This window comes from Schistocerca gregaria, chromosome 3, assembly GCF_023897955.1.
Source record: "Schistocerca gregaria isolate iqSchGreg1 chromosome 3, iqSchGreg1.2, whole genome shotgun sequence".
In the NCBI taxonomy this organism is placed as follows: domain Eukaryota; kingdom Metazoa; phylum Arthropoda; class Insecta; order Orthoptera; family Acrididae; genus Schistocerca; species Schistocerca gregaria.
The window spans coordinates 274,208,395-274,226,831 of NC_064922.1; the positions used below are offsets into that span (position 1 = coordinate 274,208,395).

At 40.4% G+C, this 18,437-nt stretch overlaps 1 protein-coding gene across 1 annotated transcript in view; it reads right to left on the reverse strand.

The window, feature by feature from the left end:
• LOC126355054 (uncharacterized) overlaps positions 1 to 18,437 on the reverse strand; it is an 86,715-nt gene that overhangs the window by 14,924 nt on the left and 53,354 nt on the right. The window contains exon 3 of the mRNA XM_050005211.1: positions 2,894 to 3,081. Within this exon, the coding sequence (XP_049861168.1) occupies positions 2,894 to 3,081 (188 nt within the window). The remainder of the gene's footprint in view (positions 1 to 2,893; positions 3,082 to 18,437) is intronic.

An 18,437-nucleotide genomic window follows, 5' to 3' on the forward strand; every position in this document is an offset into this window, starting at 1 on the left:
CTTCCGTATCCCACTTCTTAGCGTATTGATTCTTCCTGACTGATGTCTTGAACTTCAGCCTACTCTTCATCACTACTGTATTGTGATCTGAGTCTATGTCTGCTCCTGGGTACGCCTTACAATCCAGTAAATCTATGCGTCTCTTTATTTATTTGTCGACAGTTATAAATATGTTTGTTCTAATGATTAAATTTAATTAAAGATAGTAAGTAGACAAATAACATGAAATTCACTAAAACTTCAGGCAAATACAAGTGGATTTTTAATTATATTACCTCTAAAATGTCATGTAAATTATATAATATGATAAATGAAGAAAAATTCAGATTAAGAATTAAATTTGAGTGGGAGCCGAACCGTCACCTGATACACATTTGTCTTCCGAAGATCGAACGCTACCCACTTGACTACAATGAACTCTGAGATCCAGCGCCTACGCACAGACTCATCCGTTACACAACAGACGCGTAAAACTTATCTTGCGATTTTCTCTGAATTGCCAGAGTAGTCTACGTTACTACTTGCACATTAATGGCATCATAAGGGTGTAAAAAGTTTCAAGAAAATCTGAGATCCCAACGTTGTGGCCTCCCTTTGTTAGATAATGGCTTCAGTTGGGAGAGGAAGAAAGACCGCCACGTTCCTCAAGTATGACATACAGAGCTAAATCCACTAACTGTTGATTAGATCCCTCAGATCTGTCAAATTTAGGGGATGTTGATTGCCAGGTTTCAATTGTTCTAGACATTTTATATGGGATTAATGTCAAGCGAATAAGCAGGCCAGTTAAGGTGCAATTTGGCGCGTTGGTGTTCACCAAACGGGGAACTTATGCACACAGCCTTTCAAGACGAGTGTTATCTTGGAAGATGGGAATGTCCACAGGACACTCAGCATAAAGATATAGAAGAAAGGCAACACTTGGTCATGGAGAATGCTGAAATAAATATCGTTGCTCTTCTTGAGGTGTGACCAGAATGAATAGGCAAAAGTCATGCTGTGAACAACGCCCCCAAAACATCGTACAGACACAGCCAGCTCATCTACACCCTCCACACTCTGCAGGTTAAATGGCTCATCGTGCCGTCGTTATGCCTGACGTCTTGCAGCATTTGCAAAAGAGGCAAAATTGTGTCTTGTCGTATCACACGACAAGCCTCCATTTATCCACACATCTCACACGTATTCTGTCTCAGACGGTTCTCACCGTTGTCATTTATCTGTGCAGATATGCGGTATGCAGACTTTTTCTCATATCTTTCCGTGCGGACCGGTCTGTAATCTCTACATTCTTGTGAAAATTGACTACAGTATAGGAACTGCAAATTGGTCGATCGCCAGTGAGAATTACGGGGAGCAAAGGAAGGAAGCACGGCCGCCCACATAAAACGCCAAAGGGTGAGTAATGGGGGAGGAGGAGAGACTGTCTACGCCTGGCTCCAGCAGTCCAGGCACACGCGCGCGCGCGCACACACACACACACACACACACACACACACACACACACTAGCTGATAGTCTGCGTGTCACTCGACGCGCTGTCCAGCGCGGTTATACGCACCTGTGGGCGCACACAGAGAATGATGGTTACCTGCTGGTCAAGCAGTGTCACTACAAGCAGCTCTGAAGTCTTTCTCAAACTATGTTACAGGCTCTATTAGGTAAAAAAAAAGGAATTTTGTGCTACTTGTTTGTGGCTTTATGTATTAGCTTCATGGAGAAGTGCCCATCGTTTCGTTAATGCTCATATCTATTGTGATATTTCCCATTTAAGTAAGACATTGCGTGAAATTCGGGAAGTTTGAAATGGGAAATATGGGTAGCTATGATTTTCGTTTGATGCATATTACATCCTACATTGCTGCACACGAACTTTATTTAAAATATTGATTTTCCTTTTTACTTAGCAGGTCTCTGTGAGAAAATGAAGTTCATTTAACGGACTAAGTCCCCATCGTGCACGCTACTGATCAAGCCAGAATGAAATTTTCGTAACATCCTCTTGTAACGGTATGGAATATCGAAAAGAGATTTTGGCGAGTCATAGCTGTCAAAGAGGAGACTACACTCAAGCGCAAAAAAAAATAAATAAATAAATAAATAAATAAAAAAAATAATAAAAAACTGGTCTATGGATGCGTATTAAAATACGAGGATATGTAAACAGGCAGAACTGTTCGTGCAGTTCGTCTGTTGACTCAGGGATCGAGCCGTAGCTGCACGATCCGTTCCAGCCACGCGGATAAGATGCCTGTCATCTCGACTGCTAGTGATACGAGGCCGTTGGGATCCAGAACATCGTTCCGTATTACCCTCCTGAACCCATCGGTTCCATATTCTGCTAACAGTCAGTGGATCTCGACCAACGCGAGCAGCAATGTCGGGATACGATAAACCGCAATCGCGATAGGCTACAATGCGACCTTTATCAAAGTCTAAAACGTGATGGTACGCATTTCTCCTCCTTACACGAGGCATCACAACAACGTTTCACCAGGCGACGCCGGTCAACTGCTGTTTGTGTATGAGAAATCGGTTGGAAACTTTCCTCATGCCAGCACGTTGTAGGTGTCGCCACCGGCGCCAACCTTGTGTGAATGCTCTGAAAAGCTAATCATTTGCATATCACAGAATCTTCTTCCTGTCGGTTAAATTTTGCGTCTGTAACACGTCACCTTCGTGGTGTAGCAATTTTAATGGCTAGTAATGTAAATAACTACCACCCGAAGCCTTCCGACTTCTATCGACCTCTACCATCTCAGGCTTAGGGAGCTCATCGGCCGAAGTTAACTCATTGTACTTGTTAGTAAAACGTGCTTGAAGCTGACTTGCGGGGCACGGAAATGAAGTGAATGGTCGGGAAGCGACGTGCGTCGAGCGTCTGGTGCGCGTACCTTGCAGGCCTTGAGGTAGTGCAGCAGCGCCGGCAGGAAGACGGCGGCGAGCACGAGCAGCTTCTTGATGAACAGCACTCCCAGCAGCGTGGGGATCAGCAGCGCCTTCAGCTTCATGAAGAGGATCAGCGGCAGCACGATCGCCGCCTTCTTCTTCTTGCCGCGGGCCTCCGAGGTCGCCAGCTGGCCTGCGTGCACACAACGAGTCTCTGCTACCTTAACATCGTACTACTCGTCACGCCAAGGTCGCAGCGTTGAAAATATGTGATATTTTGTAAAGAAAACCGCCTAGATAACTATGACAATTTTCTTGATTTACTACGCCATATGGGCTGCTGCAAGCTTAGAACTTACAGAACAGGGTTCAGTATCAGTATAAGACGTATTCCTAATCTAGTCGTTGATATCTGATGAGCCGGCCTAAGTGGCTGACTGGTTGTAGGCGCTACAGTCTGGAACCGCGCGACCGCTACGGTCGCACATTTCCAGTCCTGCCTCGGGCATGGATGTGTGTGATGTCCTTAGGTTAGTTAGGTTTAAGCAGTTCTAAGTTCTAGGAGACTGATGACCTCAGAAGTTAAGTCCCATAGTGCTCAGAGCCATTTGAACCATTTGATATCTGATGCTGGCAGTGATCGAAACCGCGTATTAAATAAAAACAAAGTTTTGATAGTGATCTAGAGAGTTTAATCACGACAATAGAGAATTTATACAGAAAATTCATTTCCAACATTAAAAAAAATCTGAAGAACTGTGAGTAGGACTGACGCACCGAGCGTTCCGTACAAACATAGTTATGTATATAGGTACTTCATCCATCTTGGGAATCGAGAATTTCGACAATTTTTGTCCGTTGTCGATATCGATACTGGCAAGCTATCAAAATATGTGACATAAATGGTCATACCTGTGACTGCAATAAAATAGAAGCTTAAATACTTTACACCGCATGTGACATAAATTTCAACTTCATAAGCCTACGAGTTCCTGAGAAAGAGGGATCTTAACAGACCGACCGACAGGCAGTTGTATAACAGTTAATAACAAAAATATTTTTGTGGTACGATGACAAATTAACAATTTTCGAATTTTTTGCGTTACTTGTACTGTGAAACCCTGCTACTTGCCAAATTTCATGTTAACAAGTCAACGGGAAGTACCTTACAAGTTTTGATGAGTGACTTTGCAAGTATCAAGATATGTGACATAAATAGACGCATCTTTCCATCGGATTGACTTAGAAACTTAAGTTTCTACACCACCAAGGGACCTTGGACGTTGGTATCTGCCGTAAATTTGAACTTGATACGTTTACCCATTCCTGAAAAAAACGATCTTAACTGACGTACCGACAAATATACAGTGAGATAACAAAGACAAATTTTTTTCGTGTGGACTAATTATTACAAAATAACAATTTTCGGATTTTTTTAGCTGTGTTCTTAAACCTTGCTTTTTGCCGAATATCATGATTATAGGCCAAAGGGAAGTACTTCATCGGTTTTTATGAGTGACCTTGCCAGTGTCGAAATATGTTGCATGAAAGGCCCTATTTTTTGATGCCATTGACTTGGAAGCTTACACTTATCACACTGCCTAGAGACTTTAGGCCTTGTATGTGACGCAAATCTCGACCGGATAAGTCTACCCATTCCAGAGGAAAGGGGGTGTTAACGGACGGAAGGACAGATAGACGGTCGGATGACAACTGTGTCATATAAATTTTTGTGTCATGTAATTTTTTGTGTCATATAATTTTTTGTGCCATATAATTACAAATTAACAATTTTCGAATTTTTTCCGTTCATTTGTGCTGTGAAACCTTGCATCTTGCCAAATTTCATGATTCCAGGTCAACAGGAAGTATCCTATAAGCTTTGATCAATGAATATCAGAGTATCAAAGTATGTGACATAAATGGCTGTATCTTTTGACTGCACTAACTTAGAAGCTTCAATTTTTTGCATCGCCAAGGGACCGTAGATCTTAGTATATGGTATGAATTACAACTTCATACGTTTTTAACAGTTGGATAGACAGACAGACGGAAACAACAAAATGATCCTCTAAGGTTTCCATTTTTACCGACTGAGGTACGGGACCCCAAAAATATGTGATAATTACAAATAGCAAGAAAAATTCCGAAATACAGGCATAACTCTTCATTGCGTACATTATGATGGGTCGCAGATGGCTCGGAATTTGAACAGACATCATCTTCCAGATGTAGAAACACGCTTACCAACGTCCGTTTACGTCTTCGTGTTGTGATTTTTTTCCGTCAGTGTAGTCGTAAAACATTATTTGTTATTATTATCTGTTCTTTACGTTAGTTTCTTATCAACACGCAATGTAAACGTTAACATAATTTTAATGTGATCCTGCGCTGACACATTTGTCGAAACTTATAGTTCCGTGAATGTTATACTGTTGCACGTTGTTTCATAGTTACTGTAAATGCTTGTTACAAAAATGTTTGCAGCGTTAAGGATGGTATTAAATAATAATAATATGCACAAAAATGTATTACGTTTTCATTTCTACCAATATGTAAATGAATGCCTATGTTTAAGAACTTGCTCTGGCGGAGGGATTATAAATTCCATCTGGTTGACAGTTTCTACTTATGGTTGTGGCACTTAATCATGAAAAAACGGTGCTGAAGTGCGTATTTTAATTACTACAGTTTTTGCTCTTTCACTTCCGTCGAAAGTTGATTACAAACGAGCTGTAATGCAGTCGCTTGGTCCAAAAATGGCGACCACCGCTTAACTAGGGCTTTACGCTTGCGGTTGGTTTCAGTGTCGCCACAGCAGTCTACTTTGCGATCTTTTGAAGTAAACATGCCTGCAGCTCTCTCCGTTAGAACTGTAATTCGCTTTCTTTGGCCTGAAGACCTAAGAGGAAAACTTTCAGTACAACAAACAGGCAATATTTTATCACGGGTAAGTGCTTACCCGTAATCTTAACAGTTTATAAGCGACCGAAGAAGCGTGATGGACGAGGAAAGAGAAGGACGTTTTGTCGCATCCACTGTTGGTTCGTTGATTTGCAACCCTTGCCCTTTCTTAGAATGAGGAACGAATGACTGCTTATGATGTGGCAAACCAAATGCACATGATACAATGAAGAACCAAATAAACTGGTACACCTGCCTAATTTCGTGTAGGGCACCCGCGTGGACGAGGAAGTGCCGCAACACGACGTGGCGTGGATTCGATTAACGTCTGAAGTAGTGCTGGAGGGAACTCACATCACGAATCCTGCAGGGCTGTCCATGAATCCGTAAGAGTACGGGGGGTGGAGATCTCTTCAGAACAGTACGTTGCAAGGCATCCCAGATATGCTCAATAATGTTCATATATGATGAGTTTGGTGGCCAGCGGAACTGTTTAAATTCAGAAGAATGTTCCTGTAGCTACTCTGTAGCAATTATGGACGTTTGGGGTGTCGCACTGTCCTGCTAGAAGAGCCCAAGTCCGTCGGAATGCACAATGGACATGAATAGATGCATGTGATCAGACAGGATGCTTAAGTACGTGTCATCTGTCAGAGTCGTGTCTAGTCGTATCAGGGATTCCACATCACTCCAGCTGCACATACACCACACCATTACAGAGCGTCCACCAGCTTGAACAGTTCACTACTGACATGCAATGTCCACTGATTCATGAGGTTGTCTCCATACCCTACACGTCTATCCACCTGATACAGTTTGAAACGAGACTCGTCCGACCCGACAACATGTTTCCATTCATCAACAGTCTAATGTCGCTGTTGACGGGCCCAGGCGAGTCAAAAAACTGGTTCAAATGGCTCTGAGCACTATGGGACTTAACATCTGAGGTCATCAGTCCCGTAGAACTTAGAACTACTTAAACCTAACTAACCTAAGGACATCACACACATCCATGACCGAGCCAGGATTCGAGCCTGCGACGGTAGCGGTCGCTTGGTTCGAGACTAAAGCAGCTAGGACCGCTTGGCCATACCGGCCGGCCCAGGCGAGTCGTAAAGCTTTGTGTCGTGCAGTCATCAAGGGTATACGAGTGCACCATCGGCTCCGAAAGCCCATATGGATGATGTTTCGCTGAATTGTTCACACGCTGACACTTGTTGATGGCCCAGCATTGAAATCTGCTGCAGTTTGCGGAAGGGTTGCACTTCTATCACGTTGAACGATTCTCTTGAGTCGTCGTTGGTCCCGTTCTTGCAGGATCTTTTGCCGGCCTCAGCGATATCGGAGGATGATGTTTCGCCGGATTCCTCATATTAAAGGTACACTCGTGAAATGGTCGTACAGGAAAATCCTCACTTCTTCGCTACCTCGGAGGTACTGTGTACCATCGCTCGTGTATCGACTATAACACCACGTTCGAACTCACGTAAATCTTTATAACATACCAATGTAGCAGCAGTAACTGATCTATAACAACTGCCCCAGACATTTGGTTTCTTATATGGGCGTTTCCGACCGCTGCGCTGTGTTCTGCCTGTTTTCATATCCTTGTATTTGAATACGCACGCCTATATCAGTTAATTTGGCGCTTCACTGTAGATGATTGTTTGACAATTCATACAGTGAGTAGGTTTTTTTAAAATAAAGTTGTTAAATCTATTAAGATGAAAGTGAGTGAAATGCCAAATGGTTCGTTGTAGCTGTATTCATTCAGGTCAATTATAAACCTAAACAACCGGTTTCGCAACTATTAAGTTGCATTTTCTGGTGCCTTTATCTGTACAAAACAGTTTTTATAAGTAATGCTTTGATACTGAGGAATAGCAATTATCAGACATATAAAATACAGAATGACGAGACTTAAATGTATTTTAAAGTATCTAAGATAACTGCAGTTCCTCATTATCAGACATATAACATACAGATTGACTAAACTTGAATGTATTTTAAGATATCTCGGATAACTTCAGTTCCTCATTATCATAGCATAAATTATAAAACACTATTTTGTACACATATTGGCACCAGATGATGTAACTTAGAAGCTGCGAAACCGGTTGTGTTGGTTTATAATTGACGTGACCAAATAGAGCTACAGCGGATTACTGGAGATTTTATTCAGTTTCATGTTAATAGTTTTAATACATGTATTTTAAAACACTATCCACTGTATGAATTGTCGAACAATCATGTATAACTATTGTAGTTGTGGTTGCCCAGTTTTAAAATTATGTGTAGATGTAGATTAGTGAGTGTTCTGCATATCACATCATGGATAACAATCTCAAACTTCGTAGATTCTGTTCAAAATGGGTCTCAAAACAATTCGGTGCAGAGGATAGGTTGAAACATGTGAGAATCTGTGAGCAATTACTGATCGGTTGTGCTAATGAAACAAAACTTGAGATGCACTATGGGTTTATCACTTCTAACCAGAAACGAAACAGCTGAGCTTGGAAAGGAAACAACCCAGATCGCCAGCCAACAAGAAATTCACAGTTGTTGCACTTAGTTTAATAGGTCATCGATTCACCTCCGAAGAAGAGGTGAACGATGCAGTGCATACGTGGCTTGTTGTTCAACCGAAAATTTTTTTCTCGTGATACTGGAAATCTTGGACAACGATGGAACAAGAACACTGAAAAGCTGGATTACTACGACGAAAAATGGCGCCATTGTAAATTTTGTATTGTTGGTGTAATAAATGAGAAAAATGTTATTGAGATACTTTTGACTTACCTTCATATGTTACAAATAATTTAACAGTAATAATTATTTCTACTTCAACGTGGGAAAACTAGAAATATTAACAAATATGACCTGAAAATAATCAAGGAACATCCTCAAAGCGGATAGATACATGTAATACATATTACATCATGAAAATGCAACATCTATCAGGATAAAAAAATAAAAAATAATATAAGGTGTGACATTATTTTCCTGTGTAGGGAAAACAGTGACTGCTCATGGATATGTGATCCGATTGAACAAGTAGAAACATCGAGGGAGAAAGTTGTTAAGAAAATAATGACATAAATTTTCGTAACGTTGACTCACTATAATTTTATCGTGCATGCGGATGAATAAAGGACTGTGGGAAAATTTAAAAAAAGAGACTCGAAGACTTCGTGATGCAGTCATGTAGAAGTATGTTAAAAATTGAGTGGATCGATAAGATAAAATTGAGAAGATCCTCCACAGAATAGGCGAGGAAAGGAATATGACAAAAACTGCGACTAGAAGAAAGAACAGGATGGTATGGTATGAGTAGAGACAACAAAGTTTAAGTTCCATGCTACTAGAAGGAGCTGTAGGGGATAAAAACTATAGCGGAAGACAGAGATTGGAATACATCCAACAAAACACTTGAGGATGTTTGGTGCAAGTGCTAGTCTGAGATGATGGGTCTGACACGACAGAGGTAGTCGTGGCGAGACACAAAAAACCAGTCCAAGACAAAGAATGACATTTACTCGTCTGTTTGGCAAAATACATTTGCGACAGGGCACGATTATTCGGTTCGTGTCAGCCACAAATCTTTTTCCAGAAGGCCGCCTTAAGATAACTTGCCTGTGAATCCACTTAAAGGTATCGAAATTTTGTTTTCATCTTAAATCAATGTTTAAAGCTTTTGAACGAAACAGTGGTTAGAAGAACTAAAGAGGACATCGGGAAGTTGCTTAAAAAACATCTCAAATATCTCCCGATGTGCGTCCACACCCATATTCTCGCTACTTTCACACGTCAGTGTTGTCATTAGACTTCTGTTCGAGAAATGTAGCCTATACTATAGAACTGTTACCCAAGTTGACAGTCCTATTAGAAGTTACGCTTTCCAATGCACTTATTAATCGCTTGTACATATCTCTTTTTTGAGTGTTGTGTGCCTTATAAAGTTTTCTGTAGTTTGAGTTGCTGCTATTTTGTCATTCGAAAGTTACTCGTAATATGCTTGTAATTTCGTTTAACGTGGGACAGTTACCAGGTGTGAAGTTCTAGAGTTGCTACGAATATATCATGGATTTAATGTCTGTCACTGTCGACAGTTATTTTCAAGAGAGTGGCCGAAGCTGAAAAGAGGGTCCATGAAGCAACTAAAAAGACCAGGAGGAAGAAGAAAAGGCAGCGAAAAGATGGGGACAGTAAACCATGAAAATCATGGATCTGTATTCTATTACGAACAACAGAGATTGGTCATAGATCAAATATATCTGTGCACTGAATTTCCGGAGAGTTAAATTTTCTGACATGTTTATTTTATGCACAAAAATTTTATGTGAGCCAGAGGTCTGAAATTATTGGGATATTTCAGGGTACTATTTGGAGGAAAGTAAACTACAGACACTAACGTACTATCGACGGGAAGGAAAACGCATACTGATTAATTATAAAAAAGCGACCTTAATTTTGATTATTAGATGTAAATATTTCTAGAATAAAAACTTGTGGCTGAAATGACATGCCTGTAGTCCACTTTTCAGATAGACATATTGTTAATGTATACTTAATGTTTCAAGCATCTAAGTAAGGTAGTTAGCCAGCGCATAGATTCCAAGCGTGGACAAGCATATCAAAATTTATTTTACTGATCTTCACAAAATAATTATAATAAAGTCAGCGCTAGAATTTATGTTATTAATTGTATGTCAAAATGTTCAGGAAGAAATACTCCCATGATCCTACAATTTTCATGCTATTAAGAGATCAGCTGTTTAGTTATAACTGTACAAACTTTGTGATCGTTTTAGTATTTCTCCAGGCGTTCACGGGCAAGTTACTGTAAGAGATTAGTGAATATTGAGTAATGCACGAAAGTATTAAGTCTGCAGTTCTCATATACTCCTCGTATTTGCGCCTATTACTAAAATGCTGTGATAAATTGCGAAGACAACTTGCGTATCTTAGAACAGTACATGGAGAAAATTTAAACTTTAAGCACGAATTTTAAGTGTGTATGAAGTGTGAGTTTACAGACAATGCTATGCTGGACAATGACCGTTAATGCTCAGAATCATTCACGCTAAATTAAAAAGCGTAATGATTTCTTGAAACAAATAAAAAATCAATCACACGTAGATGGCGAAATGTGCCGAGTGACCAGCCGGTACCGCTCATGGCAGCATCACAGTATAGGGTCACAGTATAAGGGGCGAAGCAGATTGAGCCGATTAGTTTGACGACAGCGACCGTAAGAGTAGCTGACAACGAACACTTCTGAAGACTTGAAATGCAGCTACCTTATTTGCTTGAGGTACTGAAAGGGCGCAGAAAAAGACTGTGATTCAAGCACCCGTACTGTATTCGGGCCGAGAATAAAGTTCTGTGAAGACCTTGAACAAGTTTAGAAGATTTAATAAAAGAATGGTTACTCGTTTAGATCATAAGATATCGAAGACACGCTGTGACGATTTTGGCTTTTGCAATTAACTGAATTTTAGTGAGGTAGCATTCAATTACATTTGTTTTATTAACATCATTGTTATTAGTATAACATCTGATTCGTCCGTGTCTTTTAGTTGACACATATAGCTTGTTGAGGAGTGAGCGGTGCATGGAACTTCCGACAAATAATATTTATTGATGCTCTAACAGCCACTGTCTTTGCAATAGATGTCTTAGGTGTTGGGAAACAAGTCAAATCGCTTAAGAAAGGAAAGTCTTCCCGTCCAGATGGTATCCTTTCAGAGTATGCAGACACAATAGGGCCTTTCTTAGCAATCATATACAACCGTTCACTTGACGAAAGGTCTGTTCCTAAAGACTGGAAAGTAGGACACCTCACACCAATATTCAAGAAAGGAAATAGGAGTAACCCATTGAATTACAGACCCATATCACTGACCTCAATTTGCAGTAGGATTTTGGAGCATATACTGTACTCGAACATTATGAATCACCTTGAAGAAAATGATTTATTGATACATAACCAACACGGATTCAGAAAATATCGTTCTTGTGCAGCTAGCTCTTTATTCCCATGAAGTAATCAGTGCTGTCGACAAGGGATCTCAGATTGATTCCATATTCCTAGATTTCCAGAAAGCTTTTGATATCGTTCCTCACAGGCGACTATTAATCAAATTGCGTGCGTATGGAGTATCGTCTTATTTGTGTAACTGGATTCGTGATTTCCTCTCAGAGAGGCCACAATTCGTTGCGGTACACAGTAAATCATCGAGTAGAACAGAAGTGATATCTGGCGTTCCGCAAGGTTGTGTCATAGGCCCTCTGCTGGTCCTGATTTACACAAATAATCTAGGTAATAATCTGAGCAATCCCCTTAGATTGTTTGCAGATGATGCTGCAATTTACCGTCTAGTAAAATCACCAGACGATCAATTCCAATTACAAAATGATCTAGAGAGAGTTTCTGTATAGTGCGAAAAGTGGCAATTGACACTAAACAAAGAAAAGTGCGACGTCATCCACATGGGTACTAAAAGAAATCCGATAAATTTTGGGTATACTGTAAATCGCACAAATGTGAGGGCTGTCAATTTGACTAAATACCTAGGAATTACAATTACGAGCAACTTAAATTGGAAAGACCACATAGACAATATGGTGGGGAAGGTGAAACAAAGACTGCGCTTTGTTGGCAGAACACTTAGAAGATGCGACAAACCCAATAAAGAGAGAGCCTACATTACACTTGTCCGTCCTCTGCTGGAATACTGCTGCGTGGTGTGGGATCCTAACCAGGTAGGATTGACGGAGGACATCGAAAACGTGCAAAGAAGGGCAGCCCGTTTCGTGTAATCGCGCTATAGGGGCGACAGTGTCACTGATATGATACTCGAGTTGGGGTGTCAGTCACAGAAACAAAGGCGGTTTTATTTGCGGCGAGATCTAGTTACGAAATTTCAATCACCAACTTTCTCTTCCGAATGCGAAAATATTTTGTTGACACCTACCTACGCAGGGAGAAATGATCATCATAAAATAGAAATCAGAGCTCGAACGGAAGGATTTAGGTGTTCCTTTTTCCCACGCGCCATTCCGGAGTGGAATGGTAGAAAAGTAGTATGAAAATGGTTCGATGAACACTTTGCCAGGCACGTAAGTGTGAATTTCAAAGTAACAATGTAGATGTAGATGCAAAGTATAGTATTGGATTCCACCTGTTGTTGCAAGCTACAAAATTCTTCTTACTAAATATTTTATGTAAATATATTTCACTTCATGTATGTCACCATCCGTGGATTCTGATTTTATTCAGATCTGAAGCCAGTTTTCGATAAAATTTGCGAGTGTAAATTAGGCCCAGTTCTCACTCAGAAATTTTATATTTTGTACATCTACATCTTCATCGATACTCTGCAATTCACATTTAAGGGTTCATCGAACCTTCACTATTCTCTGTTATTCCAATTTTGCACAGCGCGCGGAAAAAAAGAACACCTATATCTTCCCGTGCGAGCTCAGATTTCCCATATGTTATTATGGTGATCGTTCCTCCCTATGTAGGTTGGCGTCCAAAAAATATTTTCGCATTCGGAGGAGAAAGTTGGTGACTGAAATTTTGTGAAAAGATTCCGATGCAACGAAAAACACCTTTGTTTTAATGATGTAACCCGAAATCATGTATCATTTCAGTAACATGAGCTTTTTCGCTGAACTCCGTCAATACTATCTGATAAGGCCCCCACACCGCACTGCATTATTCTAAAAGAGGACGGACAAGCGTAGTGCAGGCAGTTTCTTTAGTAGATCTGTTACATTTTCTAAGTGTCCTGCCAATAAAACGCTGTCTTTTATTAGCCTTCCCCACATTTACTATGTGTGCTTTTCAATTTAAGTTGTTCGTAATTGTAATTCCTAGAGATTTAGTTTAATATACGGCCTTTAGATTTGACTGATTTATGGTGTATCCGAAGTTTAACGGATTCCTTTTAGTACTCATGTGGATGACCTCACACTTTTCGTTACTTAGGACCAATTGCCAATTTTCGCACCATACATAAATCTTTTCTGACTCGTTTTGCAATTTATTTGATCTTCTGATGACTTTACTAGTCCATAAACGACAGCGTCATCTGCATACAACCTAAGACGGCTGCTCGGATTGTCTCCCAAATCGTTTTCATAAATTTTTAACAGTAAAGGGCCTATAACAGTACCTAGGGGAACGCAAGGGATGACTTCTGTTTTACTCGATGATTTTCCGTCAGTTACTACGATTCAGATTTCAATAACTTTTACGTTCTATGTTACTACTTTTGCGAGAAACAACATAGTCAGATAGGAGCAAAAAGTTTCCGCTGTCAATTAACATCATAAAAAATAGAAAAATCGGGAGGAACAAGTTTATACGGAAAGAACTAACACAACGGAAACAGTTTACCTATACGAACAAATCTATCAACGGGATGGAGAAAATTTGTGAAAGAGATACGAAAATTACATTTCTTCAGAGAGAAGCAAAATTTCTGAATAATGTATCTCAGCAGATTTCTTTTTGTAGGCAAGATCTACTAATATCTGACTGCAGGGCTTCGTATGAATGCATTAGGGATTTGTACCAAGTACAACGTCTGTGTGGTTCTGAGGGTTCCGTACCAACTTAATTATGTATACAGGTAGTTCTTCTATAGCTTTTGATGAATGAGTTAACGAGTATCAAAATAAGCGAGATAAAAGACCGTATCTTGAAACTATTGATTTTACATCGTCAAGGGACTGTACATCTTAGTTGTTGTTGTTGTGGTCTTCAGTCCTGAGACTGGTTTGATGCAGCTCTGCATGCTACTCTATCCTGTGCAAGCTTCTTCATCTCCCAGTACCTACTGCAACCTACATCCTTCTGAATCTGCTTAGTGTACTCATCTCTCGGTCTCCCTCTACGATTTTTACCCTCCACACTGCCCTCCAATGCTAAATTTGTGATCCCTTGATGCCTCAAAACATGTCCTACCAACCGATCCCTTCTTCTAGTCAAGTTGTGCCACAAACTTCTCTTCTCCCCAATCCTATTCAATACCTCCTCATTAGTTACGTGATCTATCCACCTTATCTTCAGTATTCTTCTGTAGCACCACATTTCGAAAGCTTCTATTCTCTTCTTGTCCAAACTAGTTATCGTCCATGTTTCACTTCCATACATGGCTACACTCCAAACAAATATGTTCAGAAATGACTTCCTGACACTTAAATCTATATTCGATGTTAACAAATTTCTCTTCTTCAGAAACGCTTTCCTTGCCATTGCCAGTCTACATTTTATATCCTCTCTACTTCGACCATCATCAGTTATTTTGCTCCCCAAATAGCAAAACTCCTTTACTACTTTAAGTGTCTCATTTCCTAATCTAATTCCCTCAGCATCACCCGATTTAATTGGACTACATTCCATTATCCTCGTTTTGCTTTTGTTAATGTTCATCTTATATCCTCCTTTCAAGACACTGTCCATTCCGTTCAACTGCTCTTCCAAGTCCTTTGCCGTCTGTGACAGAATTAGAATGTCATCGGCGAACCTCAAAGTTTTTACTTCGTCTCCATGAATTTTAATACCTACTCCAAATTTTTCTTTTGTTTCCTTTACTGCTTGCTCAATATACAGATTGAATAACATCGGGGAGAGGCTACAACCCTGTCTCACTCCTTTCCCAACCACTGCTTCCCTTTCATGCCCCTCGACTCTTATGACTGCCATCTGGTTTCTGTACAAATTGTAAATAGCCTTTCGCTCCCTGTATTTTACCCCTGCCACCTTTAGAATTTGAAAAAGAGTATTCCAGTCAACATTGTCAAAAGCTTTCTCTAACTCTACAAATGCTAGAAACGTAGGTTTGCCTTTTCTTAATCTTTCTTCTAAGATAAGTCGTAAGGTCAGTATTGCCTCACGTGTTCCAACATTTCGACGGAATCCAAACTGATCCTCCCCGAGGTCCGCATCTATCAGTTTTTCCATTCGTCTGTAAAGAATTCGCGTTAGTATTTTGCAGCTGTGACTTATTAAACTGATAGTTCGGTAATTTTCACATCTGTCAGCACCTGCTTTCTTTGGGATTGGAATTATTATATTCTTCTTGAAGTCTGAGGGTATTTGGCCTGTCTCATACATCTTGCTCACCAGCTGGTAGAGTTTTGTCATGACTGGCTCTCCCAAGGCCGTCAGTAGTTCTAATGGAATGTTGTCTACTCCGGGGGCCTTGTTCCGACTCAGGTCTTTCAGTGCTCTGTCAAACTCTTCACGCAATATCGTATCACCCATTTCATCTTCATCTACATCCTCTTCCATTTCCATAATATTGTCCTCAAGTACATCACCCTTGTATAAACCTTCTATATACTCCTTCCACCTTTCTGCCTTCCCTTCTTTGCTTAGAACTGGGTTGCCATCTGAGCTCTTGATATTCATACACGTGGTTCTCTTCTCTCCAAAGGTCTCTTTAATTTTCCTGTAGGCAGTATCTATCTTACCCCTAGTGAGATAAGCCTCTACATCCTTTCATTTATCCTCTAGCCATCCCTGTTTAGCCATTTTGCACTTCCTCTCGATCTCATTTTTGAGACGTTTGTATTCCTTTTTGCCTGCTTCATTTACTGCATTTTTATATTTTCTCCTTTCATCAATTAAATTCAATATTTCTTCTGTTACCCAAGGATTTCTAGCAGCCCTCGTCTTTTTACCTACTTTATCCTCTGCTGCCTTCACTACTTCATCCCTCAGAGCTACCCATTCTTCTTCTACTGTATTTCTTTCCCCTATTCCTGTCAATTGTTCCCTTATGCTCTCCCTGAAACTCTGTACAACCTCTGGTTCTTTCAGTTTATCCAGGTCCCATCTCCTTAATTTCCCACATTTTTGCAGTTTCTTCAGTTTTAATCTACAGGTCATAACCAATAGATTGTGGTCAGAGTCCACATCTGCCCCTGGAAATGTCTTACAATTTAAAACCTGGTTTCTAAATCTCTGTCTTGCCGTTATATAATCTATCTGATACCTTTTAGTATCTCCAGGGTTCTTCCACGTATACAACCTTCTTTCATGATTCTTAAACCAAGTGTTACCTATGACTAAGTTGTGCTCTGTACAAAATTCTACTAGGCGGCTTCCTCTTTCATTTCTTAGCCCCAATCCATATTCACCTACTATGTTTCCTTCTCTCCCTTTTCCTACACTCGAATTCCAGTCACCCATTACTATTAAATTTTCGTCTCCCTTCACTATCTGAATAATTTCTTTTATTTCATCGTACATTTCTTCAATTTCTTCGTCATCTGCAGAGCTAGTTGGCATATAAACTTGTACTACTGTAGTAGGTGTGGGCTTCGTATCTATCTTGGCCACAATAATGCGTTCACTATGCTGTTTGTAGTAGCTTACCCGCATTCCTATTTTCCTATTCATTATTAAACCTACTCCTGCATTACCCCTATTTGATTTTGTGTTTATAACCCTGTAATCACCTGACCAGAAGTCTTGTTCCTCCTGCCACCGAACTTCACTAATTCCCACTATATCTAACTTTAACCTATCCATTTCCCTTTTTAAATTTTCTAACCTACCTGCCCGATTAAGGGATCTGACATTCCACGCTCCGATCCGTAGAACGCCAGTTTTCTTTCTCCTGATAACGACATCCTCCTGAGTAGTCCCCGCCCGGAGATCCGAATGGGGGACTATTTTACCTCCGGAATATTTTACCCAAGAGGATGCCATCATCATTTAATCATACAGTAAAGCTGCATGTCCTCGGGAAAAATTACGGCTGTAGTTTCCCCTTGCTTTCAGCCGTTCGCAGTACCAGCACAGCAAGGCCGTTTTGGTTAATGTTGCAAGGCCAGATCAGTCAATCATCCAGACTGTTGCCCCTGCAACTACTGAAAAGGCTGCTGCCCCTCTTCAGGAACCACACGTTTGTCTGGCCTCTCAACAGATACCCCTCCGTTGTGGTTGCACCTACGGTACGGCCATCTGTATCGCTGAGGCACGCAAGCCTCCCCACCAACGGCAAGGTCCATGGTTCATGGGGTTAGTATCTGCCATAAATGTCAAATTGCTACATCTGCCAGTTCCTGAGCAAAAGGTGTCTTAATAGATGGACAACAAAGTCGTCTTATAGGGGTTCCGTTTTATTCCGACTGAGGTACAGAAACCTAGAAATAAAGGAACCCTCAGTATCATAGTGAATGATAAGCTGAAATCGCACAGCAAGCAATTTCTAAAGGACCAAAATTTGCAACTGAAGGACTGAGTACGCGATCGTATCGTTGAATGTACGTCCAGAGCATTTACAGTGTGCCGACCCACGTACTTTCTGATTAACAACCTCACAAAACACAGGTGGCCGGTTCGAGTCCGAGATTGGCCTGACTATGTGTACATTGTGTAATTACAGTAGAAAGTAATAATCAACGTTGATTGCGAAACTATAAAGATTATACGAATCCACCTGGACAACGACAAAAAATGCGTATCTAACTAGTAAAAACTGCAACATTATATCGCGAGTGTTGAAACAGAAGCTTTTTAAACATCTGAAAGCATGATAATTTGTGGCAGATCCGAAATGAAAGTGATTTAAAAACCAGAAAATATTAGGACTAAATACGAATACAAAAGAAGTCACTGGA